The sequence below is a fragment of the Delphinapterus leucas genome, chromosome X (assembly GCF_059928025.1).
Source record: "Delphinapterus leucas isolate spDelLeu-1000000601 "Yukka" chromosome X, BTC_Dleu_Yukka2, whole genome shotgun sequence".
Lineage (NCBI taxonomy): Eukaryota > Metazoa > Chordata > Mammalia > Artiodactyla > Monodontidae > Delphinapterus > Delphinapterus leucas.
This window is the reverse complement of record NC_143150.1, coordinates 42,966,446-42,993,584: the sequence shown is the minus strand read 5'-3', so window position 1 is coordinate 42,993,584 and position 27,139 is coordinate 42,966,446. Positions and strand designations below refer to the sequence as shown.

The 27,139-nt window shown below is 42.3% G+C and overlaps 1 protein-coding gene across 1 annotated transcript; it reads right to left on the bottom strand.

The window, feature by feature from the left end:
* Positions 1–5,949: 5,949 nt before the first annotated feature.
* Positions 5,950–26,372, bottom strand: LOC111169545 (uncharacterized). Its single transcript, XM_022563860.2, has 4 exons — positions 26,164–26,372; positions 11,735–11,957; positions 8,041–8,090; positions 5,950–6,260 (listed from the first exon to the last, which is right to left on the bottom strand). The coding sequence occupies exons 1-4, from the start codon at positions 26,304–26,306 to the stop codon at positions 6,083–6,085; spliced, it is 594 nt and encodes a 197-aa protein (XP_022419568.2). The 5' UTR covers positions 26,307–26,372; the 3' UTR covers positions 5,950–6,082.
* Between the last annotated feature and the right edge of the window lie 767 nt (positions 26,373–27,139).

Here is a 27,139-nt window from a genome sequence, read left to right as displayed (position 1 = left end):
CCTACTAGTTAATAATGCCCCAATGCTTTCTTAGCTAATGCATCTTGAGAAATCTGATGACAGGACAAGGGTGGGAGCAAAAATGAGAAATGGGTATTTCAGGGGCTCCATTCCTGTTCACTTTGGAAAGGGGTGGCTCTCCCTTCCCTGTGCAGATTCCCTAGATTGCTGCTACTACTGCTTCTGGACACCACCTGGTGGCAACAACAAGACTGTCCTTTGGGTTGACACTACCCTCTGGCTCCTCTCCAATTACATAGAAAGCAGCTACTTATGAGAGTTCAGTACCAGGAGGCTTGGCATGGCCCAAGCCTTACCCTAGCTACATGCTAGGGGACACCAGAAGCCCAAGGACTCCCAGCTAACCTCCCTCTGACCTAAGAAATGGGAATCACCAGGGAAAGATGAAAAGCAATCTGGATGCCAGGGCATGTGAAAACAGGGGAATTAGAAAGCCAGAAAGCCCACATAGCCTTTCAGAACTGAGGGCATTAATAGGGGAGACACCTTCCTGGACACCTGATCCTGCCCCATCTCATGGCTTCAGATTGGAGATGATTTTTAAAAATGACTGAAATGACCTCAGTCCTTGAGGGTCCCATGTTCTTTGTAGATATATCATTAGTTCCTATCCTTGTGAACAGGACAAGGTTGGTAGGGGGGTGATTTCATTTAAGTCAGGGTGTGGAGTGAAATGAATGCAGACCTGAGGGAGTTTGTCAGGAAGGAACTAGGGGTGAGAGGACAGGGTGTGCTGTGCGGGGGATGGTGTGTGGAGGAGAGGAACAGGAAGCTGTGTGGGTAGGGGAGGCGGGAAGAGGGGGACAGGGCATGATGGTCGGGCAGGAGACTCACATCTAGATCGACAGGAAGCCTGGTAGGAACTGCAGACCCAGAAGTTTCACACAGAACCCTGGGCTGTGTGGTCCCAAAAGGAGAGGGGTGTTGAGGCTCTAATTACGCTAGCCTGTTCAATAGAAACAAAGGGGGGGTCCCCCAGGCTGAGGCACTGAGGGAGGGCTAGGAGCCAGGCACTGCAAGAAGCCCACTGCAGGCTTCCCTGGGCTGCCGCACTCAGAACCTGCCTTGAAGCGCTTCTCCTTCCAGAATCGCCCCCCTTAAGCTCCTCCCTGGTTCTTCCTCCTGCTCTGTCCATGACTCCACAACTGACCTTACAATCCACCTCAGCCACAGTCTCTCTAGGTGGAGGGGGTGGAGCACAGTCTCCTGTGCTCTGCCTCCACCCCTCCCCCACCCCCAGCAGTCCAGGTGTGCCTTAAGCCTCAGCTCCTTAACCCTCATGGCCAGAAGGAGGCTGGGAGAGTTCCTCTGCCTTGGACCCTTTAGCTGAGAACTGGCCAGGAGCAAAGGCTCAAGAGGCCCACTCCTTGCATCCCTCTGGGGCACTTCTGGGCCCCTGGCAGCCACCTCCATCTCTCTGGAGCCAAAGGGGACCCCTCCCGCACGCCTGGGCAGGAGGTAGCTCCAGTCAGGCCCCCAAAGCCACAGGGGCGCCCAACATTCTCTGACTCTTGCAGGTTTGTAGCCTCCTTTGTATCCTTCTCTAAATCTACCCTTGGAGGGAATCTGCCCACTCATTTATCCTAGATTAAAGTATTACTCTTTCTGCTCACCTTTTCTCAATTTTACCCTATAAACACTTGTTGAATGATTTACCCAAATAAAGTTTATGCTGTCATAATTTCTTTCTGGGACCAGGTAGAGTAAAAAGAAAAATAAATAAATGCTACGCCTACCAGGGCCTTCCTTTTCACTGGAGTTAGCTCGGGGGTTCAGTATAGACCACTGCTTTGAAATCCTCTAATTCATTCCTTTTTCTTCCCGCCCCCAGTCCTTCTCTATGTCATATAAACTTGAAGTTGTCTAAATTTTTATTTCACCAAAATGATGCATACCCGATATTTTATTTCACTTTGTGTGACATTGGCTTTTCCTTATTTGGGAAGTATGTATTTTCCCTATTTGGAAGAGATGGGAGACCTGGGCATTCAGATCAGTCTGAGGGTTATAGCCAAAAGAAAGCTTTTAAATAATTTTGTGTCTGATAGCCTTCATTTAAGATTATGGGTTTTCTCCCTTCCTTTTTCCCTTCAGTCTCATTAGACGCTAAGAGATGAAATGAGTCTTTTGTCAGGAGAAACTAGCCATTGAATGACCTTCTTTTGCATTATCTCCCTCCTTCTAGATACTATCTTTCCTTGGTTTCCATGACACCTGTCTCACAGCTCCCCCCCAAGATCTTTTTTTTTTTTTTGCGGTACGCGGGCCTCTCACTGTTGTGGCCTCTCCCGTTGTGGAGCACAGGCTTCGGACGTGCAGGCTCAGCGGCCATGGCTCACGGGCCCAGCCGCTCCGCGGCATGTGGGATCTTCCCAGACCGGGACACGAACCCGTGCCCCCTGCATCTGCAGGCGGACTCTCAACCATTGCGCCACCAGGGAAGCCCTGAACAGTTTTATATCTTGACTGTGGTGGTTGTTACACAAATCTATACATGGGGTAAAACTGTATAGAGCTACATGCACTCATGAAAATGAATGCGTGTAAAAAGTGATGACAACTGAATATGGTCTGTAGTCCAGTTAACAATACTGTACCAATATCAATTTCCTGGACTTGATATTTTATGGTAATTACATAAGATACTGTCACTGGGGGAAGCTTGGTGACAGGCACTTGAGCCTCTCAGCACTGCTTCTGCAACTTCCTGTGAGGCCATAATTATTTGAAAACAAAAAGGGGGACTTCGCTGGTGGTCCAGTGATTAAGACTCCAGGCTTCCAATGCAGGGGGCGTGGGTTCAATCCTTGGTCAGGGAACTAAGATCCCACATGCCTCGCGGCCAGGAAATAATAATAATAAATAAAAGTATATAAAATGTAGCATTAAAATGTTTTAAAAAAATAAATAAAAACAAAAAGGTTTTTTTAAAAAGCTACTGTGGGATTTCCAGAGTTTCAAAAAGTAGCCTTGGTGACTTTAATTACTAGAATCATTCTGTGCTAGTTCCTTTTCATGCATAGCTGGAGTAGTTTAAAAATTCCTTTTCCTTTTGGCAAGTTTTGCAAACATGTGCTCAAGGGAAGTGCACTAGTGTTTCTTTTTAAAATTCTGACAGCTTTTTTATAATACAGTTTAAAATAAAATTACATGCACATGGTAAAAAAAGATCCTACTAAAAAAAAAAAAAAAGATCACTACTATGGTTTTAGACCCTAAAGACTTTTGCTTATATAGGTTATAGATCTACCAATATTTACTATATTCAAAATCAAAACTGAAAATATCTAAAAACATTTAGTAATTCATTAAATAATAATAAACCCACATGTTAACATAAACAACATATTTTATTAAAATAACTATTTTCCAAAACAAAAACTAATTTAGAAATATTTTATATTTTTGAAAATCCCTGTAATGTCTGCCATAATACAAGACAGCTAGACTCTCGTATTTGCTTCATCATTGTGATATGATTGTGGTTATTTTTGTTGATGTGTATGAATAAAATCCAACCTTATGGAGATATGTAGTGGGAAAAAGGAGGATTTCCCAGAACTTTGAATGCGTCTCAGGTGTCAGGTGTCTTCAGGGTCCCTAGACCACATCACACTTGGAGAACCACTGTGCTGGAGATACATACTCAAATATTTACAAAGGAAATGTTAGGATGTCTGAAATTTGCATTAAAATAGTCCAACACACACACATACACATATACACATCAATTCTTGTTATACATGGCAGTCATGTTCAATAAAATTACCTTGAGCAGTGAACTAGCAAATGCTGAGTCACTGCTCCTAGCAGACAGACAGGGTAAGGTTCCTGCAAGCCCCTGGTCACATTCTCATCAACCAATCAACATATAACCTTGTTTCACTTGTGTTTCTGTTTAAAGACCCCTTATTTTATATTTCTTAAAATAATTATATGCACTGTTTTTTTAAAAAATTAATTTATTTATTTATCACTGCATTGGATCTTCGTTGCTGCACGTGGGCTTTCTCTAGTTGCGACAAGTGGGGGCTACTCTTCATTGCAGTGCACGGTCTTCTCATTGCAGTGGCTTCTCTTGTGGTGGAGCACGGGCTCTAGGCACGTGGGCTTCGGTAGTTGTGGCACACGGGCTCAGTATTTGTGGCTCACGGGCTCTAGAGCACAGGCTCAGTAGTTGGGGCACAGGAGCTTAGCTGCTCCGCAGCATGTGGGATCTTCCCGGACCAGGTCTCAAGCCCATGTACCCTGCATTGGCAGGTGGGTTCCTAACCACTGTGTCACCAGGGAAGTCCCTGCACTGTTTCTTTATAATACCAAGAAGGGTCTAACATTTTCCTGACCCAGGTAACATGACCTTAAATTTCTTTGGCTCTCAGCCTCATAAAAATGTTGTTTACTCTGCTTTGTAAAGTTTGGCTGTCATCTTATGAACCTACAAATTTAGCTGCTTTTCCATCTTTGCCGTAGCTTCATCGCACACAAATGGTATTTTAGTGATTTCTGGAGTGGTGTCACATATAGGTCAGCAAATTTCCTCTTCCCTTTTCTGGATGTACCGTATTGTTAAATCAATAAATTGAACTCACAGTCAACATCACTAACTCATGCCTGAATGAAGCTTATCCAATGCATGAATTTTCTCTGTAAGGTACATCACAGCCTTCTTGCTGTGTCAGCTTCTGAACTCTGTTCACTCCCTTATATTCATTGAGGGTTATGGCATCCCAATTAATTTCTTCTTTTCCACCCCTAAGTTTTTCCATTACCTAAAGTAATTTCAAGTTCCATGTTTTTACTCATCCAACACCCTGGCCTGTCACTCCCTTGATCATCTTGTCTCCAATGACCTTCTTTCATGGTCATACCCTGAACTTCGTGATCACCTAGAATTCTTTAAACAGTGAACTTTAGTTTACTCCTGTCTCTCCAGCTCATTCTCTCTCTTATCCCCACTGCACTAACTCTTCAACCTTATCAAGACTTCCTTGATCCATCCATTTTCCTCCCAGCATGGCTTCCCATTTCCTTGTTTTTTACTCTATATCTCACAATCAATCGCTTCTACCTCTCTGACCAATATTCTCATCAAATCTTGCCCCCAAGATATCAGCTCTGAATCCAAACAAGGATTGTCTTTTCTATCTTATGCCATGTGTTCTAAGAACTGATAATGAAAATATCATGGGTATAATGATCAGTACACTCTCATTTTGGTGGTTTTTCAATCCAATACCACCTGGAAATCCTCCCACAAAACTTCAGTCAGTTCCTGCTCTCACTTCTCACAATAGCTCTTCCAAATCTTCATCACTATCCTCAAGCCCAATACCTATTCCTGCTCCCAACATTCTCAGTACACAGAATAAACTCTTTGTTAACAGGAAAAATAGAACTAAGGATATGAATTCTAGTCACTTCCTGGTCTAGGTAAAGTGAGTAAGCAAAAGAAAGTACCACAGTCAACCAATTCTTGCGAGATCCATTACTGTCCAACCAACCTTCATATACTCTCTTATGTCCAGTACATGGGAAAGCCTGAGATTTTTAAAGATACAGAGGAGGGAATACATCTCCTATTTTAGAGATTGAAGTGCCCCACTACCCTTATGTCTAACATCAGCTCCTCTATTGGAGTTTTGGATCTCATCCCTTCCTTTCTCAGAAATCTCATGCCTCAGTCATCACCTCTCTCTTCTGTATCTTCAACCTTCTCTGTCTCCTAGCTCCTGCCCCATTAGCTGTAAACATTCTCAAGTCCCTACTATCTTTAAAAAAATCCTACCACAATCTTATGAGACCTTCCAGCTGCCATCTGATCTTTCCCTTTCCAAGCTTATTGGAAGTAAAACATGCATTTACAATCTCTATTACTTCAATGCCCAACGTTCCAGTTATACATTGCTGTGTAATAAACCACCCGCAAACTTGGGACTGAAAACAATAATCATTTTATTATTGCAATGAATGGGTGGGTGAGAAATTTGGGCAAGGCTTACTGGACAGTTTTTCTGCCCCACGTGGCATCTACTGGAGCCACTCAGCGGCATCCAGCTGGTGGCTAGGTTGATCTGGTGGAGCCAAGATGGTTCTGGTTTCCTTTATGCTTGGCGTCTTGGTGGGGATTTCTGGAACCCTGGGTGCAGCTGGACTTCTCTCTCTCTCTCCATGTCGTCTCACAATTTTTCCATGTGGTCTCTCTAGTAGGGTGATCAGACTTCTCAAATGATTGCTCGGAGCTCCAAAAGACCAAGGCAAAAGTTACAAGGCTTCTTATGACCTACTCTCATAAGTCAAGCACCATCACTTCCCTGCATTCTATCAGTTAAACTTATTTAGAGACTTTACCAGATTCAAGACTAGGGGACTATACAGGAGTATGATTACTGGAAGGAATGGTTAACAGAAAACACATGTTAAAGTCTACCACACCCGTGCACTCCTCAAACTGCAATCTGGCAACACTCCTTGCCACTCCACCGAAATTGCAATTTCTGAGGTAAAGACCTCTTAGTTGTTAAATCCGATGCCTGTTTTTCAGTACTTGCTTTGCTTGCTTTTTCTGCTGAACTGGACCCTACTGACCACTAACTCCTTCATGAAATTCTCCTCCCCTGACTTTTGTATACCACCTTTCCTTGTTTGTCTTTAATTTTTCTGTTTCTCAGTTTCCTAAAGTGACTCATTTCTTATGTTCTCCCCTTAACTACTGGGCTTCGTTATCAGTTCTCTTCTCACCCTGTACATGCTATTTGGTTACATTATCTAGACCTATGGCCTCATCTATCACTTATCCACTGGAGATTCTCCATTATACATCTCCATCCCAGATCTCTCTCCAATCCTCAGACTCAGATGTACTCTGACTGGATGTCCCACAGGTACCTCAAACATGGCCAAAGCTGAATTCATCTTCCCCCTTAAACTTGCTCTCTTTCTTACATCCTCTATTTTGTATTGACCATCCTTCCAGATGCCCAAGGCAGAAATTTGGAAGTCATCCTTAACTCTACCCTCTAATTCCACCTCATATACTTTGTCACCAATCCCCAACCATTCAACCTGCTAAAAAGTTTTGCAATTTATCCACTCTTCTCCATCCCAGATACTAGATCTGGCAGAGGACTGGGTAGGGGCCTTGGCCTCTCATTCTGATCTATGAATTATATAGAAGTTACATTTATTACAATAAACTCAGATAATTTTTTTTAAAGATGAGGTGACTAAGAGATATCAGGACAGGGGATATTTAAAAAGTGAATCTCCTTATGGAAACAGGCACTCAGGTTTGTGGCAGCAGGACCCTGCCTGTCCAGAGTGAACTCATTTTAGTTCATGGGAAAGCCCAGGTGGGGGCTTATCAAGCTTCTCATACCTCCAAACCTGTCATCCTGAAACTTCATCACATTTAGCTTATCTGGTTATAAAACTGCCTTTTTCAAGTCACATCATTGAGAGCTAAAATCTGGTTATAATCTGGGTATAATTTCTTATTACCTGACTAGAAGAGTCTTGCTACATTGGCCACAGGTTATACAATAGTGACCAGGCAGGTTCTGGCTTCCAGTAAATGACCGAGTAGCTTCTATCAAGCCACCTTTCCTTCAGATATAACAATATACTCTGGACAAAATATTTAAAAACAACTACCTGAAAGTACTGACAAACAACCTGAAGCATGCAGAAACTGGAAAAGAAACTACAGTTAAAGGATAGGATTAGAACTAGGTGAGATTCCCAATTTTTAAGGCTTTTAGCCACAGAGCAGGCCCCAATCATTCACCGGATAGGTGGTAAAACTGAGTCTTTACCGGAAGACAGAATTCAGGATTTCAGCAGCTGGAGCCTATGGAGGTAAAATACTGGAATGGAGAGATCTTGACAGGTGGAGCCCTAAATTCTGTGTATAAACTCTGTCCAACTCTCTGGCCAACCTCTGAACCATGCACACACAGGGCAGTCTCCAAATACCTCAGATAAAACTAAAAGAACTAAATAGAAATTTCAGCTGGTACTTACTGCAGGGGAAATTGAGTATGGAGTTTGAGTTCTGTCAAGTTGACCACCTGCTAAAACAAAAAAATCAATACTCTTCAGAGGGACACAATGGAATCCAGATTCTCTACAACATGTCCTCTGACAAATCCAAATGACTGGGCATATCGGAAACAGAAAAATGTGACCCATACTGAAGAAAAAAGGTAATCAATGAAGACTAGCCCCCAAGATGATGTAGATGTTGGAATTAACAGAGAGGAGTTTTTAAGCAGCTATTATACCTATGTCCAAGGATACAGAGGAAAACATGCTCAAAATGAACAGCAACCTGTTGCATTCCATCCAGGTAGAGATGATCAATATGTAGATATGGGCAACTGATTCAAGGTGTAGAAGAGACATGGCAAGACTGGCCAGGAGCTACAGTACCCACTGACATCCCCTTAGTTCAGATTCTCATTGTTTCTCATGTAGACTATTAAAACAGTCTCATAAATTATCTTTCTGCTTCTGGTTACTATTTACTATGACCCCCCCACACACACAAACCCTAAGCACATCTACATTGATTCCAGAATTAACTTTTAGAATACAGCTTTAATCAGGACTTTATTGGTTGCAAGTGACAGAAACACAACTTTGACTTGAACACAAGAAGGAATTTATTGGAAGTCTCACATAATCATACAAAGGGCAAGGATGTGGATGGGCCTCAAGGACAAGACCAGAGACTTGAACACTAATAGGAATTTACAGCTCATCCTGCATGCTGACTGCATTTTCTCAGACAAGCTTCCTCCCTGGAGTTGTAAAAGGGCCACCAACAGGTCCTCGCCACACATCTCCAAGCTGTGCCACAAAAGTGGGACACAATACTTTCCCCCATTTAAGTTGGTTTAAAAAAAACCGAAGCGAAGGATTCTGATTGTTCTGATCTAGATCACACGCCCATATGCCAACCAATCAAATCAACTGAGACTGGGGAGATAATAGGGTACTTGGACTGGAAACACCAACTAGAACTGCATGGCTGGACAGGAGAGGAGCAGCACTCCCCCTGAAAAAATAGGGTTTTGTTTCCAAGGGAAGGGAAAGACCCTGGGTAAACAAACAAAAATAATAAAGGTCCAACAGGTTTCCTGTATTCTCTACCTCAACTCCTGGTAACCCCATCCTCCTTGCAATCACCCATGGCAGAGTTCTGGAACTTCTCTTATAGCAAAGACTACCAGTTGTCCCAAGTATCTGTTCTTTCCTTCTCTCTACCCAGCATTTTGCTGCTTAGAACATGAACGTGATGACTAAAGCTCTATCTTGTACCATGGGGACAAGTGTCACACTGTGGAGATGACAGGCCATTAAGCCTTCTAGGGTTTAATGAATTTCTTTCTTTAATGAAAGAGAAATGAATTTCTATCCTGTTTAATCCACTGTTATTTTGGATGCCTGATAGCTCACAGCTGAACCTAATCCTAATACCCTCACTCCCCACATCTAATCAAGGCAAAACAATCTAGAAGTTAAAAGTGGCATGCAGTGAAACAGGTTAGAGTGGGTTAGGACCAACCACCTGGACTTAAATCTAGGCTCTGTCGTTTACCCGCTCCGTGATCCTCCACAAATTGCTTTATCTCTCTGTACCTCAGTTTCCTCAGGCATAAAATGAGGTCAATAATGTTATCTACCCCATAGATTGGTCGTGAGAATTACGTGAGATAATTCACATAAGCACTGAGAGTAGCGCCTGGCACATAATAAAAGCTCAGTGAGTGTTAGCTACCGTTTTCAATGCCTGCCAATTTTACCTACTAAAAGTCCTGGAAGACAGTCCATACCTCCACTGCCTAAGTGCCACTTTATTCCACTCCAAGGAGCCCTGCCTCCAGTCCTATTCCTCCACAGCATCCTCCACACTGCCTCAGCCTGATTTTTCTAGAGCACCCCGATCTGACCAGGTCACTCCTTTTTGAAACCTCTTGATGACTCCCCATTAGCTACAGAATGAAGTCTTAACTCCACAGCTGGGTGACCAAGGCCTTTTTGGATGAGGGACCAACTGGCCTTTCTAGGCTCACCACCTGCCACTCCTCCACCACCGACCACACCCTGGCTGTAGCACTGAGCTATCCTCTACCACTACTTCCTTACCTGCCTCAAGAGTGTCAACCACTCCCACTCCCTCTCTCCTGAACTCTTTCTTCTCTTGGCTTCTGTGGCACCACACTGTCCTGATTTTTTTCCAGTCTCCCCAGCTGTTCCTTTCTCATCTCTCTCACGGGCTTCTCATTTTCCACTCCCTTGGTAAGTGTCAGGGTTCCCTCCTTAGTCCACTCCCTGTTTCACTGCATGTCCTCTCCCGAGTGATGACATCTACTGTCAGGCTTTCAAGCTCCACCTACACGCTGTGATCCCCTGATCTTCACTCCTGACCGCCGACCTGGGCTCTGGTCTCACACATCCTCCTGAAGATCACATGGACACAACCTTAGCACGTCCAAAGTGGCACTCATCTTCCACCCCAAACTCGCTTCTCCTCTTTGCACTGAATCTACTGGTGGCACCACCATTACCCAAGCCAGAAACATTCATTCTCTACATCTAAGAAATTACCAAATACTGCCAAATTCACATCCTCAGTAACTCTCCAGTCTGTCTTCTCCTCTCCATACTCACCGCCATTGCTTTAGTCTGGCACTCCTCCTCTGTAGCATGAACTCAGCAATAGCCCCTTCTCCGCCTCCAATCCAAATGATGACGTGTGTCACCTACCTACAGTGATAACCTTATCATGTCACTGCCCTGCCTGAAACTCTTCACTGGTTCCCACTGCCCAGTCAGACAAAATTATTCCTTTCCCCATAGTTGTTAAATACCTACTATGTACCAGGGACTACGTTAAGTATTGGGTTGGCCAAAAAGTTCGTTCAGGTTTTTCCGTAAGATGTTACAGATTACAGTGTTGACTATGAACTGGCCCCTGCCTTCTAAGGAATTTGCCACCTATCTGGGAAGACAGATACACAACCACATACTAATAACATAGTGTATTAAGTCTTGTGATAGATATATTCACAGAGCATTACAGGAGCATAAGACTGAGTTCCTTGAAGCAGAGACTTGGGTCTTCCTAATCTTTGTATCCCCAACATCTGGTACCAGGTCTGATTCAATAGAGAATTGTTTTTGAATACTGAACTGATGATCCTCTCTGATCCTCAGTTTCCCTCTATGTAAAATGGCTCACAGCTCATATATCAAATGAATTAAATCTATGAACTTTGTTTGAATCCATATTTGAATGAACCAAATACAGTTTTAAAAATGAGACAACTAGGTAAATTTGAATACTTGGTATATATTTGATAATGTTAGGATATTATTGCTTGGGTTTTTTTAAAGTGTTATAATGATACTGTGGTGTGTTTAAAAGTCCTTACCTTTTAGAGGAATGTAAGAAAGTATTTAAAAATGAAATTATGCAGTGAAAAATTATCTGGGATTTGCCTGAAAATAATCCAGTGGTGTTGGATGGGGGGTATAGCTGAAACAAGCCTGGCCACGCCTATGTTAATAATTGCTGAAGCAAGATGATGGACAAAATAAATTACAAAATTAATCTCTCAGGGTTCTGTGGCAATTCAACAACGTGATTATATAAAGTTTCTGATACAGTGCCTGCTGTCTCAAAAAATGTTAGTTTTGCTTCTCATCTCACTCTTTTAATTCCATCCAGGGCATAGCAGAAGAAACAAGTCGGTGGTGTGGGAGTTAGAAGCCCAACATGCAAAGAACTGGAAATATACTCAGCATGGTTTCTCTCCTCTGCCTGGTAAAGACAGAGCGGCTTGAGCGCCAGATGACTCCCAAGCAGCCTTGGGTAGGAATAGCAGTGCTCCAAAACCAGCAGAACAAAGGGGAAGAAATCATGGCTTGAATTTCTGTGGAGAGGAGAGAAGAACAACGTCAGACATAAACATGAACTCTTGGCTGGAAAGGGCTCCTCTTTTCCTCTTCTACTTGAATCCCTGTGCAGTACTGCCACCTGGTGACTCTCTAGCATCACTTTACCTAGTTCCTGGATGCTGTTGGCTCTCATAGATCTGACTGCACTGAAAATTCTAGAAGGGAACAGCCCCTCTCAACCAAATGTTCCCTGAATTGCTCAAAGTTGAGCATAACATATCATATCCCTCATGTCCTGCAAAGTGCCTTGTACTCAAGCTCCGTTATAGTACCTCTCACTACATTAGGATTGTTTACCAGTGAACATGCATTCACCTAACAAAATTACTAGGCATGGGAGATACAGAGTGAACAGTTGAATTCTGTTTAATTGAGCATATAAACAGAGTTAAACATGTAAACAGAAAATTAAAATAATCACCTTCCCACCCACTATAAAATTAGTTACATTTAACATTTGTTGAACATTTACTATATGCCAGGAACTTGTCTAAGTCCTTTATGTACACATGTATTAACTCATTTAACTCTTACAGTAATTCTATGAGACAGATATTATCCTGCAGAGGCACAGAAAGGTTAGGCAAATTGCCCAAGGTCACAGAGCTAGGAAATGTTAGGGCTCAGATTCAAGCCTGACCTGGGTCCAGAGCCCCTGCTCTAGTTAAAAAAAAATACCACTGCGCCTCCACCCTCCCCAGTGCCTGTTTGATAAGTGAATAAATAAAAATCTTGGACCTCTGAAACCCAAAGAGAGAAAAGCTCAGGTAGTAGAATCTACTCCCAGGAGGTTAAGCTGATCAAGGACTTGATTCCATCCCTCTGAATCTCACCTAGGCCCTGGGGGTTCTCTCTGTGGGATCCCTGCCTCTATTGCAGTGCCCTGTTTAATGTTCTGTCTCTCAAACATAAAATAAAAACACTCCATACAATTCTTCCTAACATATGGAAACATGCTGGCATTTTCAATAATATGTTACCAAATTCTAAAGGTGAACTGAACAGAAATAAACAAAGCAATTGCAGGAAGCATTCAAAAACAATTTCAATTCTGACCATACCGACATGGTTTCCAGCTTTGTGCATTTGGTATCTGGATTCGTGGCTGGACTCAGATTAAAAATCTGGCTGCCTTAGGGATATAATGTACAACATGATAAATACATTTAACACTGCTGTATATTATATATGAAAGTTGTCAAGAGAGTAAATCCTAAGCCTTCTCATCACAAAGAAAACTGTTTTTTTCTATTTCTTTAATTCTGTACCTATATGAGATGACAGATGTTCACTAAACTTATTGTGATAATCACTTCATGATATACTAAATCAAATCATTATACTGTATACCTTAAACTTATACAGCGGTGTATGTCAATTATACCTCAAAACTGGAAGAAAAAATTATATGGATGTCTTTTGGTGAGCACTTACTCTGTGCAAGGCATTGTATTTTGCACTATTGATGCATTATCCCATTTAATCTTCTCACCAAACCTGTGAGGCAGGAAGGTACCCCTATTTCACAGATAAATAGGGTCAGAGAGGTTAAATTGCCCAGGATCATACAGCTAATAAGCATATAAGCAGAAAGTCTGGGATTTGAACTTAAGCAGTCTGACATCAGAACCTGAATTCTTGACCATTATGATATACTGCCTCCCCCATTTTTTTGATCATTGCCTAGTCTCTGGCTTTCTCCCAGGGATAAGCCTGGGATATATTCTTACAGTGGCTCAGTGAGGGGAATTAATTTCAGATATCTCAATTGGTTGCATTAAATTTAACTGCTTTCCTACTCACCACACATTTTCTTCAACTAACCAACATGCACCCATTCTTGCAGGATCAGATCAAACCCGTGCCTCCTTCAGGAAGCCTTCCCTGATCTCTCCAGCCCACTACTCATTGGTTCATTCAGTAAGTGTTTGTTTCCCCCTTTTTAATATTATTCTCTCCCAAATTCCTTCTCAAGGAAAGGTCCAAGTCCAATAAACTTTCTGGGGAATGTGGTGACCAGTAAAGGGGAATTGGTGGCCCATCTCTGCAGAAGTTTGGCTCAAACATATCTCCAGGTTTTCAGATGCCTATGAGCACAGAAAGAAACAACCTAGTTGGGGAAAAAACAACATTATCTCACTGGCTGCCCATAGTTTTCACCCACTGTCCTACTCATGATCGTAGCCCAGCCTCAGTCCAGGACAGTCTTTTAGAGTCCTGAAGACACAGGAAGAGGCCATCTTCAGCATTTTCATTGTTAGTCCAAATCCTGCCCACTGCTAAGAAGTTCTGACCCAAATATCCACACAAGATTGTTATTTTAGATGGAGATCTGATTGTACCCTAAACAGAATAAAAATCTGTGAGGAGGAGCTTTCAGAATGGCACAGTAGGAACCTCTGAAGATCCATTCTTGCAAAACAGCAATGAGAACACTGGCAAAAAGTGTTAAAATCAACTTTTTCAGAACTATGGACATGATTCAAAAGTTTGCAGACAATCTGAGGAGCATTTATTCAAGAAAACTACTTAGTCTTGCTAAGAACACTGATCTTTGGGGCCTTTTAACTTGCCCTATTTCAACCCCCTCTCTCCTGTTCAGTGGTAGCCTTGAAAACCAGCAGCCTCACACCCATGGTAAAAGGCCATGAAAGCCAGCTGCCTAACAGTCACTGGTGGGGGCAGAACAGCCTGGAGCTCCTCAAAAACTCCCATCCTCAGAGCACTATGACTATTTGATCTGTCAGCTCCCTGAAAAAGCCTCTTTCCCATGGCTTGTAGTTATTTGACATGACTCAGCAGGGCGTGAGAGAGTGGGAAAAGCCCTATTTACAGGGCATTTGCCAAACATTATCAGTGGCAATTGTTTAACATCACAGCTGCCTAGGCCATGATACCTGTTGGGAAAAACAAAAGACTGACCATAAAACTTAAAAGGAAGATCTGGAGAATGAGATGTCCAAAAAGGTCTTTGAAAAGCTACAATACATTCCTGAGGATCTAAAAGTACACACACATTAAGGGCTGTGCACATGCCCAGGAAAGACATTAGAAGGCTCCCATGTCTCACCTCTGGCTAACCTTGAGAGTCTATGAAAACAGGAAGTGAAGGCTAAGGCATTATTGTGAACCGCTTACCAGAGCACTGATGGTGTACCACAATACACGCAGAGCCTTTCTGCAAAAAGTGGGAGGGTTACTGGTTCAAGACACTTTAGAAAACCTCTGACCAATTATTAGCTGACAACTAAGCCACAGTGATATAACCGGGCAAGACTTCAGTGGCTACACACAACAGGAAATACAGACTTTACAGAATTAGTCCAAGAAAGACACTAAACAAAGAGCAACAACAAAAAACAGCAACAACAACAAACCCTTGCAGTGTGAATGTGATTTCCAGAGTTTCCACAGTATTCAAAATGTCCACTTTTTTTTTTTTTTTTTTTTTTTTTGCAGTACGCGGGCCTCTCACTGTTGTGGCCTCTCCCGTTGCGGAGCACAGATTCCGGACGCGCAGGCTCAGCGGCCATGGCTCACGGGCCCAGCCGCTCCGCGGCATGTGGGATCTTCCCGGACCGGGGCACGAACCCGTGTCCCCTGCATCGTCAGGTGGACTCAACCACTGCGCCACCAGGGAAGCCCCCAAAATGTCCACTTTTAAACAAAAAAAATATGAGACACACGAAAGAAAGAAAGATAGAAAGAAAAGAAAGAAAAAGAAAGAAAGAAAGAGAGAGAGAAAGAGAGAGAAAGGGAGGGAGGGAGGGAGGAAGGAAGGAAGGCCCAAATACAGGAAAAAATCAGTCAATAGAAACTCCCTGAGGAAAATGAGACATTAGACTTACTAGACAAACGCTTCATATAACCTATTATAAGTATGTTGAAAGAACTAATTAAATCAAACCATGTACAGAGACTTAAAGTATGATAAGGATGTTTCACCATACAGAGAATATCAATAAAGAGACAGAAATTATTAAAAAGAGCCAAACAGAAATTCTGGAGTTGAAAAGTACAATAAATAAAATATTCACTGGAGGGGCTCAACAGCAGATTTGAACTGGCAGAAAAAGGAATCATCAAAATTGAGGACAAGTCAATTGAGACTGGCCAGACTGAGGAACCGGAAGAAAAAAGAATGAAGAAAAATGCACAGAGCTTCAGAGACCTATGAGCATACCAACATACATATAATGAGCCCCAGAAGGAGAGGAGAAAGAGAAAGGGACAGAAAGTATATCTGAAGAAAATATGCTTGAAATTCTCCAAATGTGATGAAAAACATTAATCTATACATCCGTGAAGCTCAACAAATTCCAAGATAAACTCAAATGAATTCACACCTAGACACATCATAAGACCAGAAACAAGACAAGGATTTCCATTCTTGCCATTTCTATTCCACATTGTGCTGGAGGTTCTAGCCAGGGCAATGAAGGGATAAAAAGATATAAAAAGCATCCATGTTGGAAAGGAAGAAGTATTTGTAGGTGGCATAATCTTTTACATATAAAATCCAAAGGATTCACAAAAATACTATTATAATTAATAAAATCAGCAAGGTTGCAGGTCAACATACAAAAATCCAATACATTTATATACAGTAGCGATGAACACTCCAAACAGGAAATTAATAAAACAATTCCGTTTATAATAGCATACAAATTACTTAGGAACTAATTTAACAAAAGAAGTGCAAGACTTGTATACTGAAAACTACAAAACAATGTTTAAATAAATACAAACAATCCCGTGCCCATGGATCAGAAGACTTAATATTGTTAATATGGCAATACTCCATAAATTGTTCTACAGATTCAATGCAATCCCTATCAAACTCCTTGCTGTCTTGCAGAAATGGATGAGATGATCCTAAAATCACATGAAAATTCAAAGGGTCCAAACAGCCAAAACAATCTTGAAAAAAAAAAGGAAGAAGTAAGTAATAGGACTCAGAATTCATGCTTTCAAAAACTACCCCAAAGCTATAGTAATTAAGACTGGTACTGGCGGAGGATTAACATACAGATCAGTGGAATAGAATTGAAAGTCCAGAAATAAACTCAGACCTTTATTTTCAACAAGGGTGCCAAGATCATTCAATAAGAAAGAATAGTCTTTTCAACAGATGGTGCTGGAACAACTAGGTATTAACAGGCAAAAGAATGAAGTTGGACTCCTACTTCACGTTATATGCAAAAAGTAACTCAAAATTGATCAAAGACCTAAATGTAAGAGATTAAAATATAAAACTAGAGGAAAACATAGGTGTCAATCTTCCCAATCTTAGATTAGGCAGTTGTGTCTTAGACATGATTCCAAAAGCACAAGCGATGGCTTGTAACTGAGATTTGTTTTTAGTAAAAGATTAAAACAACCAAAATAAAACTCCTGAAAACACTCTCTTAGATATAGTTCCTTAATTCTTTGGGTCTGTTCAGCATGTTTGGCTTCTCTAACACCTATTTATTACATATGTGGGGTGCCACTCACGTCTCCCCTTAGGCTTCTGATGGCACATACACACAAGGGTCTGTTTTAATAATTTTAATAATAATAATAATGACAGATATAACACTTAACATTTAAACAGCACTTACTGTTCAAACATGGATGAATCTAGACATTATCATACTAAGTGAAGTCAGAGAAAGACAAATATCATATATCACTTATATGTGGAATCTAAAAAAAATGATACAAATGAACTTATTTACAAAACAGAAACAGGGAATTCCCTGGTGGTCCAGTGGTTAGGACTCTGTGCTTCCACTGCAGGGGGCACAGGTTCGATTCCTGGTTGGGGAACTAAGATCCTGCATGCCACGCTGCACAGCCAAAACCAACCAAACAAACAACCCAAAACAAAACAGAAACAGACTCACAGACTTCGAAAACAAACTTACGGTTACCAAAGGGGAAAGGTGGGGGAGGGATATATTAGGAGTTTGGGATTAACATATACACACTACTATATATAAAGTACATAATCAACAAGGACCTACTGTATAGCACAGGGAGCTCTACTCAATATACTGTAATAACCTATATGGGAAAAGAACCTGAAAAAGAATGGATTATATGTATATGTATAACTGAATCACTTTTCTGTATACCTGAAACTAACACAACATTGTAAATCAACTATACTGTAATACAAAAAAATAATAAAATAAACAGCACTTACTGTTTGCCAGGCACCATCCTAAGTGCTTCACCTATATTAACTCTACAAATCCCCCTAACAACTCTCTATTTTACAGATAAGAAAACTACAACACAGAGAGGTTTAATACCTTGCCCTGAGTCATCAAAGCCTATGGGGTGTGGAGCCCAAACTGCAACACAGGCAGTCTTCCTCCGGAGTCTGTGCTCTTCATCTGGGCAAGCTCCCTTAACTCCTCAGGTGGAGAGGTTTTTATAAACCATGTGGCTTAGGACTAGACTGAGGCCAAAGTGCATTTCCTACTCCCACTGCCCCAGATTTTAAATCTTACAAACTGTACCTTCAGGTACCACAGATAAGGAGATACTTTTCCTATATAAATTTAGTCAAAATCACTTTGGCCCTGGGTGTGGGAATCAGGAAGAAGAAAGATTGGAGTAGAGCTAAGGAAAAGATACCTTTTTCAGAACCGAATAAGCAAAGGCAAGGAAACAAAAGATCACTATGCCAAAGGAGGAAGAATTCAGATTGGGAAGGGAGAGCATATGGGATTTTCCTTAGTGAGATTTGAGGTAGGAGTTATCGGGATGATGACCACAGGCCAGTAAGTATAGGGGCTAAAACGTATATGGTTTTATCCATCCTATTTCCTGTTTTTCAGCCACACCTATGGCCTCCATTACCTGGGGTCAGCTCTACTGAGAGAGCAGGACCTCTTGGGCAACCGTAGACTCCAGCCACATTGTCCCACTGTGATGCCCCCAGCAAGGCCAATAAAAGGCAGCCATTAGTAATGAGCTCTGCTTTTTTTTTCTTTTAAAGAAATACTAACTTTCCCAAGGTTTTTACATAAAATGACATTTTGTGCCCAGCACATCATATTTTTCTTTTATCAGAACATTAATGCAAGAGTTCAGTGGGAGCTGTCTCAGATTCCCCAGAATTGCTACCAGGGAAAGATAAGTGGTGCAAGAGAGCAGTGGAAAAATACAAGCGCAGGAAAAGCTGGGGTTTTCTGGCTTTGTGTTTCTCCTTTCATGCATCAAAGCAATGCATGAGATAAGAACTTGTGATAAGTAAAAAATACCCATGCCCCCTAAGGTCATTGTTATCATCCTTGTACATGAATGCTTATTTACCCCAATTGCTTATTATTTCGGTAAATATTTACTGAGTGCCTACTATGTGCCAGGCACTGCTCTAGGCACTGGGGAATGCAGTAGTGAATGAAACAGATACCAAAGGTTTGCGCTCATGAAGCATACTACTTCCTCCTGCTTTTCCTCTCCCCCGCTTCCTCTTCTTCTCCTTCATCTAGTGGAAAACATCAAGCTGTGAATTAGGAGACCCGGGTTCTGGCCCTAGCTCTGCCACTGATTGGATATATGATCTTCATTAGCATCTCCAGGCTCAGGTGTCCTCTCTGCAGATCCTAAAGATGAACAAAACATCCCTCTTGGAGCTGTGAGGAACCCCCAAATCAATCTAATATAGATTCTGTTTTCCAGGGGCTCACAGACTGGTAGGAGGGCCAGACACATGCCCAGATAACTATAATGCAAACTGAAGGTGGCAGAAAAGAGAAACAAGGAAAGGTTATGAAGAGGAGAACATGAGATCTAGGTTTCCAAACAAGTGGCGCTCACTGACTTTGGGCCTTGAGTGTTGGAAAAGATTAGGATATGTGTGAACAGACAGGAATACTTTTCGAGGAAGAATGTAGAGGGAATAAGAAGAACCAGCAGTAGGAGAGGGGTGATCAAGGTTCAAATGGGGGAGTTCAGTGTGGCTGGAACACATAAAGAGCCAAACACCAAATTCACAGGAATTTTTACAAGGAAACAAGAGACTGAGACATTCTGTACTTGGCCCATAACCATGAGGTCAGTTGGTGGTTGTACTCAACATTTATAACCAATATCTTTTGAGTGCTCACCGATTACACAATTCCAATAATAGTACTAGGACTTCTATTCTAACTTACAGATTGAATGTCTTACCCAGCAAGAGCTATTCATGTGTGTAAAATATAGACACATATGGAGGCTTTAAAAGTGAACCATATTCTGCCAGATTAAAATAATAAAACTTCTATACATGTCATTGGAAATAACACTGTGATTTCCTCCAACCTCATACAATGATATAGAGGAGAGCATCGTCCCTCACCCTCTGGTTACTAAATACTGTTAATTAGGGTCACTACTTGTTTCCTTATGGAAAAAAAACCCCACATACTTCTGTTAATCAAGATGTTCAATTAAAGAAATAACTAAATAGTTCCAGCTCTTATTTTAAAAGGAGGCGCAATTATCTACAGAAGTTTCATTTAGTGTACTGGATAACTTCCCTTTCCATTCTTCCCTCTTCTGTCCACTCTGGAATCAAAGAGCTCAGCAGCAGCAGGAGCAACAGCAAAGCGAAATGCTTTGTCCCTAGCCTGCTTTCCCTCGTACAATTACTTGCCTTCCTTGCTCCTTTCACTCCATTTCTTTTGTGTTAACCAACATTTCTACCTCTGTTTAGGTTACTATTGCTTTGGGCTAAACCAATCCAAAACTCAGTGGTGCAAAACAATCATTTTATTTTGTTCTCAGAATCTGTTCAGGAACTCAGTATACAGCAGGGATGTCTTGCTTCTACTCCGTGATGGCTGGAGCCTCAGCTGGGAAGACTTAACAGCTGGGGGCTTTAATCATCTAGATGTGTCTTCATTAACACGTCTCCTGGTTGATGTTTGCTATCAGCTGGGACTGCTGACCAGAGGACCTGTAGGTGGCCTCACCATGAACTTGGGCTTTCTCAAAACATGGCAGTCTCAGGGTAGTAAGACTTCTTACATGGCAGCTCAGGACTCTAAAGGTCAATGTCCCTGCAGATAAGGCACAAGCCACACTGCCTCTTACGGCCTAGTCTCAGAAGTCAGAGTCTCATTTCTCCCTATTCTATTGATTTAGACAATCAAAGTCTGCCTAGATTCAAAGCAGAGGGGATGTCAACCCGACTTCTCAATGGAAGGGTGGCAAGTTCACATTATAGAAGAGAGCATGGGATGAGAGGTACTGTTCTGGCCATCTTTGAAAAATATAATCTGCTATATTCTCCCATCCACTTACCTTGCTTAAGTATACTCTTATGATTTTTTTAAAAGGAAACAATCTCAGGAGACTGCTATTTCTCACTGAGGCTCCTAAGTTCTGTTAGAGGGTAACCAGATGCTTTAATCCACACCCAGCCCTCAATCTTTCCTGTTCAACACATCTAACCATTTCTCTGCTATATATGGCTCCTGGCAGAAAGGGAATTTGGTCTCCTACAGGCTGCTGGACCTGGCACTGATCACTCTGAGGAGAAAAGCAGCCACTGACATATGGGAGCTGTCCTGGCCCTCACAGCTAGGCCTTGTTGTTCTCCTGATGAGCGTAACCAATTTCACAGACCATCAACATCAGACAAGGCCACTCTGTGACAAAAGCAAGACTACTGCATAGTCATGTCTGCAAAGAGACAAAACATGAACTTTGACCAAACCACAAAATAAGCAGACGTCCTCCTATCCTGGCTAATAGCTGCTACTTTACAAATTGGCCTCCTTCTAGTCTATCCTCCTAGATAAGATTCATTAAGATACCCAATCATGGGGCTTCCCTAGTGGTGCAGTGGTTGAGAGACCGCCTGCCGATGCAGGGGACACGGGTTCGTGCCCCAGTCTGGGAAGATCCCACATGCCGCGGAGCGGCTGGGCCCATGAGCCATGGCCACTGTGCCTGTGCGTCCGGAGCCTGTGCTCCACAACAGGCGAGGCCACAACAGTGAGAGGTCTGCGTACCGCAAAAAAAAAAAAAAAGATACCCAATCATGGAATTACCCCTATGTACAGTCTGTTACTTCCTAACAGAATCCAATCCAGAGCAAAGCCTCACTTCTTTAAATCCTCCCCCAAATCACCTAACACAAGTCCAAATCCTATAATAAGTCCTTTCTAACACCCTCTGAGACGTTTCACCAGTTCCCCGTGGTGTGCATTCTCCCTCAACTCACTAACTAATCAACCCAACTTGTTAAACCATAGATATGTTCCTGGTGGACTTTGGCTGCAGGGCACTGGAACTCCTCTAAGGACCTTGAAATTAGAAAACACATTTCTGGCAAGGCCATTTCTGATCTCCTGAACTCCAGCTTTCAGTAAGACTTTGGATTTGGCTCTTTTACATGCAGTTTTGGAAGACAATTATATGAATCCCTTGGATCTCCAGAGGCTATTAAAATTCTTCCATAGTTTTAAAAAATACATATTTATACGAGATTAGGTTATCAGGGTTTCTTCATCGCCTTATCAAGTGCAGAAAAGTTATGATAAATAGCGGCAATAGCTACCCTGTCCCCAACAGATCACAGGACCTAAGGGGAACCTGGCTGCAGGCACATGGGTGTTTAGGCCTCTATTGTGGGAAAAGCAATAAGTTATACACCCAGCAACTGGCTCATCAGTTGCAGATTCCAGATTCTAGAATATACTTCTGCCTCTTCTTCCTCCTAGTGAGTTCTTCACTTTTATCTAATCTTATATTGCAAAGAAACATGATATTAATTATGATAATTACCCTTCTCCCCTCTACTTTATAGTTCTCACTCACTTGACGTAAGAACTCTCATCCTCAGAAAAACCATTCCAAACAAAACAATGACATCCATAGCCTTGTGGTTAAGTGCCAGACCTAAAACCCCACTCCACTCCAGGTGAGAGATACACACTGATTCAAAGTTGTTTAGGGAATCAGCTGTAACAAGCAAGAAGTCTGAATCTGCTGAAACAGATTCAGGACTGCAAACAATCCTGTCTGAATCTGAATTCTGGAGTAATCATGTGTTTGCTGCTCTGACACAGATGGCCCCATATTCTCTTCAGCATCCATCTGTCTGCTCACAGGGTCCATAAGCTATTGAGTGTTCAAGCAACAAAATTAAATCATTCCTACTTAGGAATCACTTAGGACACAGTGATACACAGTTCAAAATAATAGGTTTATTTTATTCCTTTTTATCTCCTCATATTTCATAGAAAATTATACTGTAAGACTGTAAGACTAAGTGCGAATTAGGCAGAGATGAGGACTGGTGAGGAGGGGAGGAGTCAGTGCACAAGTATAACTGAAAGGCTCACCAACCATAAGTGAAATTTAATTGATATTCAAGAGTCGTGTGTGTGATTGCCAACAAGATTCAGAACACGCTACCCCAAAATATGGCACCGTAGCACACTGAATATTTTAAAGCTGCAGGAATTTGAGTAAATGGCAGAAACAAGAAGGACACTTGACCTCTTGCCCCTCTTCTCCCCTGAGACAGGTCATAAAACCCTCATGTGAGAGGTTCCCTCCCTATATCCAGAGGAAAGGAGAATCTTTATCTCCAAATACAAAGGGATGTAGAGAAAAATCCTAACAAACAGGACTTGTTAAGTCTCCCCCAGTTTACTACACTTCCCTCATACTCCTTAATTTGTCATATTTCTCCATGACTTCCCAATCTTCGTCAAACCTAGCATAAAATACTCAGCTCTGATTCTCTGGGTCTTCATTTCCCTATGCCGGCTCCTGTGTCATGGAAAACTTACATTAAATACATTTGTATGCTTCTCTCTTGTTAATCTGTCTTTGTCAGTTTAATCTTCAGACCCAGCCAGGGACCCTAAAAGAGTCAAGGAAAACTTTTTCTTCCCCTACAGTGTCCTGCTGACTCCCTTGCAATGTGGATATGACAGACCCTTAGATTTCTGAAACATCCAGGGTACTGGTCATCCTAGCATCTTGCTGGCCCCTGAAAAGGCTCACAATAGACCAAGGCCAGTTTATTTGGACTTTTTTGTGTGTTTTATGTGGGTCTGCATGTTTGGTTTTGGGGCTTGGTTTGGTTTTGTAACTGGCCTGTGGGGAAATTTGGGATCTAACACTGACAGGTCTAGAATGAGTGACATTTCTAAAAATCTGTCCTGGCCTTTTTCAGGCTCATGGGAGGGTATGGAGGGTAGGCAGAACTGGGGACTGCCACCCTCCAGTAGGCTGTTTAGGTCAGTCCCTCAAGGAAGGTTTCAAGTTAATCTCTGGCACAGTAAGAATTCTGGTCCCTTCTGTGCTTTACAGTGAATAAACTGATTATTTCTTCTGAAGAGGAAGGGGTTTCATTGAGGGTGGAAAAATAAATAAAACTACTTATCACACCATCTCAATTCTGGCTGCTTATACAAATCTTTGTGTTGATTAGATTGTCCCAACTGTCTTTTCATGTTTTAACTTCAAACATAATTTATTACCAGAAGTTAGAACACCTCATTTGGGGGGGGGTGATGACACAAGCAGGGGTGTGAGTTCTGTAAATAACTAGCTACTTGAATATAACTCAGAAAGGGATCTGAAAAGGAAATAACTACTTTGTTTTTTAAACAATTTAAGGAACTCTGAACCCCATGAGTGAAGAAAAAGCTGATGCAAACCTTACTTTGTTTAGTTCAGGAAGATTCATCTTTGCTCTTCCATTCAAAACATACAAATGAACAACAAAAACACATCCGTTTTATTTCATATCTACCATGACTTATTTCAGACTTGTCTAACCTTTAGAACTGTGCCCAGTCTTCCCTAGAGATGTCCTTTCTGGTTTACTAATCTCAGTTCTGTTGAGACCAGTACTTCTCCAAGTGTGGTCCTGGAACCAGCAGTATCAGCATCTCCTGGGAACTTGCTAGAAATGTAAATTTGGGGGCCTACCCCAGACCCACTGAATCAGCAACTCTGTGGTGGAATCCAGTAATCTGTGTTTTAACAAGCCCCCCAGCTGATTCTGATGCACAGGAAAGTTTGAGAACCATTGACTTAGGCTGTCTGCTATACTGTTTTTTCTCTGGTAAACAAAGCAGCAGGTTTGATGATTCAAACTTTTAAAAAGATTGCTTAGGATTCCAGGTAAATTCACAATTCCCTGCTATGAACTGAGTATGCTAGAAAACCAAAGAGCTGGCACAGAAGTGTTTCATATGGTTAAGGCAGAGAGCCCTTGAGTTCTGCACTCTGGTCCTACCCAGAGCTTGCAGGCTATGCGTGCAAGGGGAGGCCTTGATCTCAAGTTAAGAGTGACTCTCCAGCAGGGGTCCTGGAAGTGCCACTGTGATGGACAAATGCTCTCACCAGGAATAAACGAGTTTGGGCCTTAAGTGCTACTCAGTCCTCCAGGTAGCTGCACCTGAGCTAAACAAGGAGGGAACACGCTTGGAGAAATTGCACATAGTTTTGCCCTGCTTATTTTATCTTTAAAATGTATGTCAAATCACCACATCAAAGATCATCCCAGATGGCAACCTCAGGAGAGTCTGTGGCACCCAGTAGGTTATCAAAACACTTGGGGTATCTCTATCTCCTTGTATTGTAATTGCCTGTCTCCAAATGCATATAGTAACTGACAGGCTGTAAGTGTCGAGGATAAAGGCTAATTCCTTTCCTCATACAGAACTTCTAGTACAGTACCCAGCACAGAGCAAGTACTTGGTAATTTGTTAAAGGGAGTCAAGCCATCAAAAGTAGAATCTGAAACCAGGAGCCCAATAAAATCACTCCAAAATCATCCCATATAGGTACGATTCATATGTGCTGGTGTCCCGCCAACAACACGTTTTCACCCTGCTGATTTTACCCTCCATTCGTCTATTTGCCACCTCTCCCATCCCAAAAGATTCACACAACTCATCACCTACGTAACATATTTACACGCCCCCTTCCGACATCCACGCCCTCAATTTTCGCCGCTGTGTCCGTCACTCTGTCAGTTCCCCCGTCTCCTCACCCCCTCTCACTTCCGTTCCCCTGTCCCAGCGCGGCTGGAGGCAGGACATGCCTACGCCTTCAGCCCAAAACAAGTACTACAAACCTCCGCCTCGTCTGCCCTCCCGGTGGCGGCCGACGGCCTCTGAGAGGAGCTGCGCCGGCAGTGGCCAGACCCAGCCTGCCGATGGCCCTTACCTAGGGTCGGTCATAATAGAGACGCGCACTGGATATTTCCCAGGCGCCCTGGGGCGACGTACAACGGAGCTCCCACAATCCTCTTCGCCTCCGCTCGGTCCACCCCCAAACTCCTGTATTAACCCCTTCACGTCTATGTTCATTGGCCCATCGACGCCCCCTGGCACGCAGATTGCTTCGTGGAGATCCCGGACACTTAATTGGTAAAATACATAAAAGACTGGGCCTGTCCCTTAGTTATAGTTATCTATTGAAGATTTTCTCAACTTGCTTGTAAGTTGACTTGTAAACTTACTAACTCATTTTTAAATAGGAGCTTAACTTGTTGACAACATGAACGGTTTATAATGATGCGTTTAAGCTTCCGGACCTACCGAAACTCTCAATTTCCTGTTTCTAACTGTTCACCTTGAACCTGTGCCTTTTCTACCCTCCATTCCCCATCTCTTTTTGGTTCTTGACTGATTATTTAACTGCATACCTCAATGGTTAAGGGCACAGGCTTTGTAAACCTGACTTTCTGGGTTTGAATCTCCATTCTACCACTATGCAACCGTGGAATCTTGGGCAAGGGATTTAAGCACGCTATTCCTTGGCTTCCTCATCTGTAGAATGGATATGATAGTAGGTTGTAGTGAGAATTTTAAAAGTCACATGCAAGCAGCACCTAAAACATTGCCTAGCACAGAGTTGAGCGGTATATTGAAATAGAAATTATAATTATTGACGCTAATGGATATGTCTTCTCAGCTAAGACCTTCTCGCTGATAAATAATAAACAGCAATCATGGTTAACGTTTGAGCGTCTGTGGACCAGGTACTATGTTAAGTGCTTTACACCCATTTTTGTTGTTGTTGTTTAATCCTCATGATCATTGGCGGTAGTTGTAAGTACTATCCTTCTCTCTCCTCTTTGTTTTTCTAAGCAGCTAAGAAAATTCAGGCCAGGAGCTTCCCTGGTGACGCAGTGGTTAAG

What these genes read in the sequence shown, in the direction of transcription:
- LOC111169545 (XM_022563860.2), bottom strand. Translation starts at nt 26,306, where the DNA reads ATGAACATAGACGTGAAGGGGTTAATACAGGAGTTTGGGGGTGGACCG. An exon ending in TCTATTATGACCGACCCTAG is followed by an intron (nt 11,958 to 26,163) that starts GTAAGGGCCATC and finishes TCCTCTCCACAG; the next exon opens with AAATTCAAGCCATGATTTCT. An exon ending in CCCTGGATGGAATTAAAAGA is followed by an intron (nt 8,091 to 11,734) that starts GTGAGATGAGAA and finishes TTTTTGTTTTAG; the next exon opens with CAGGTGGTCAACTTGACAGA.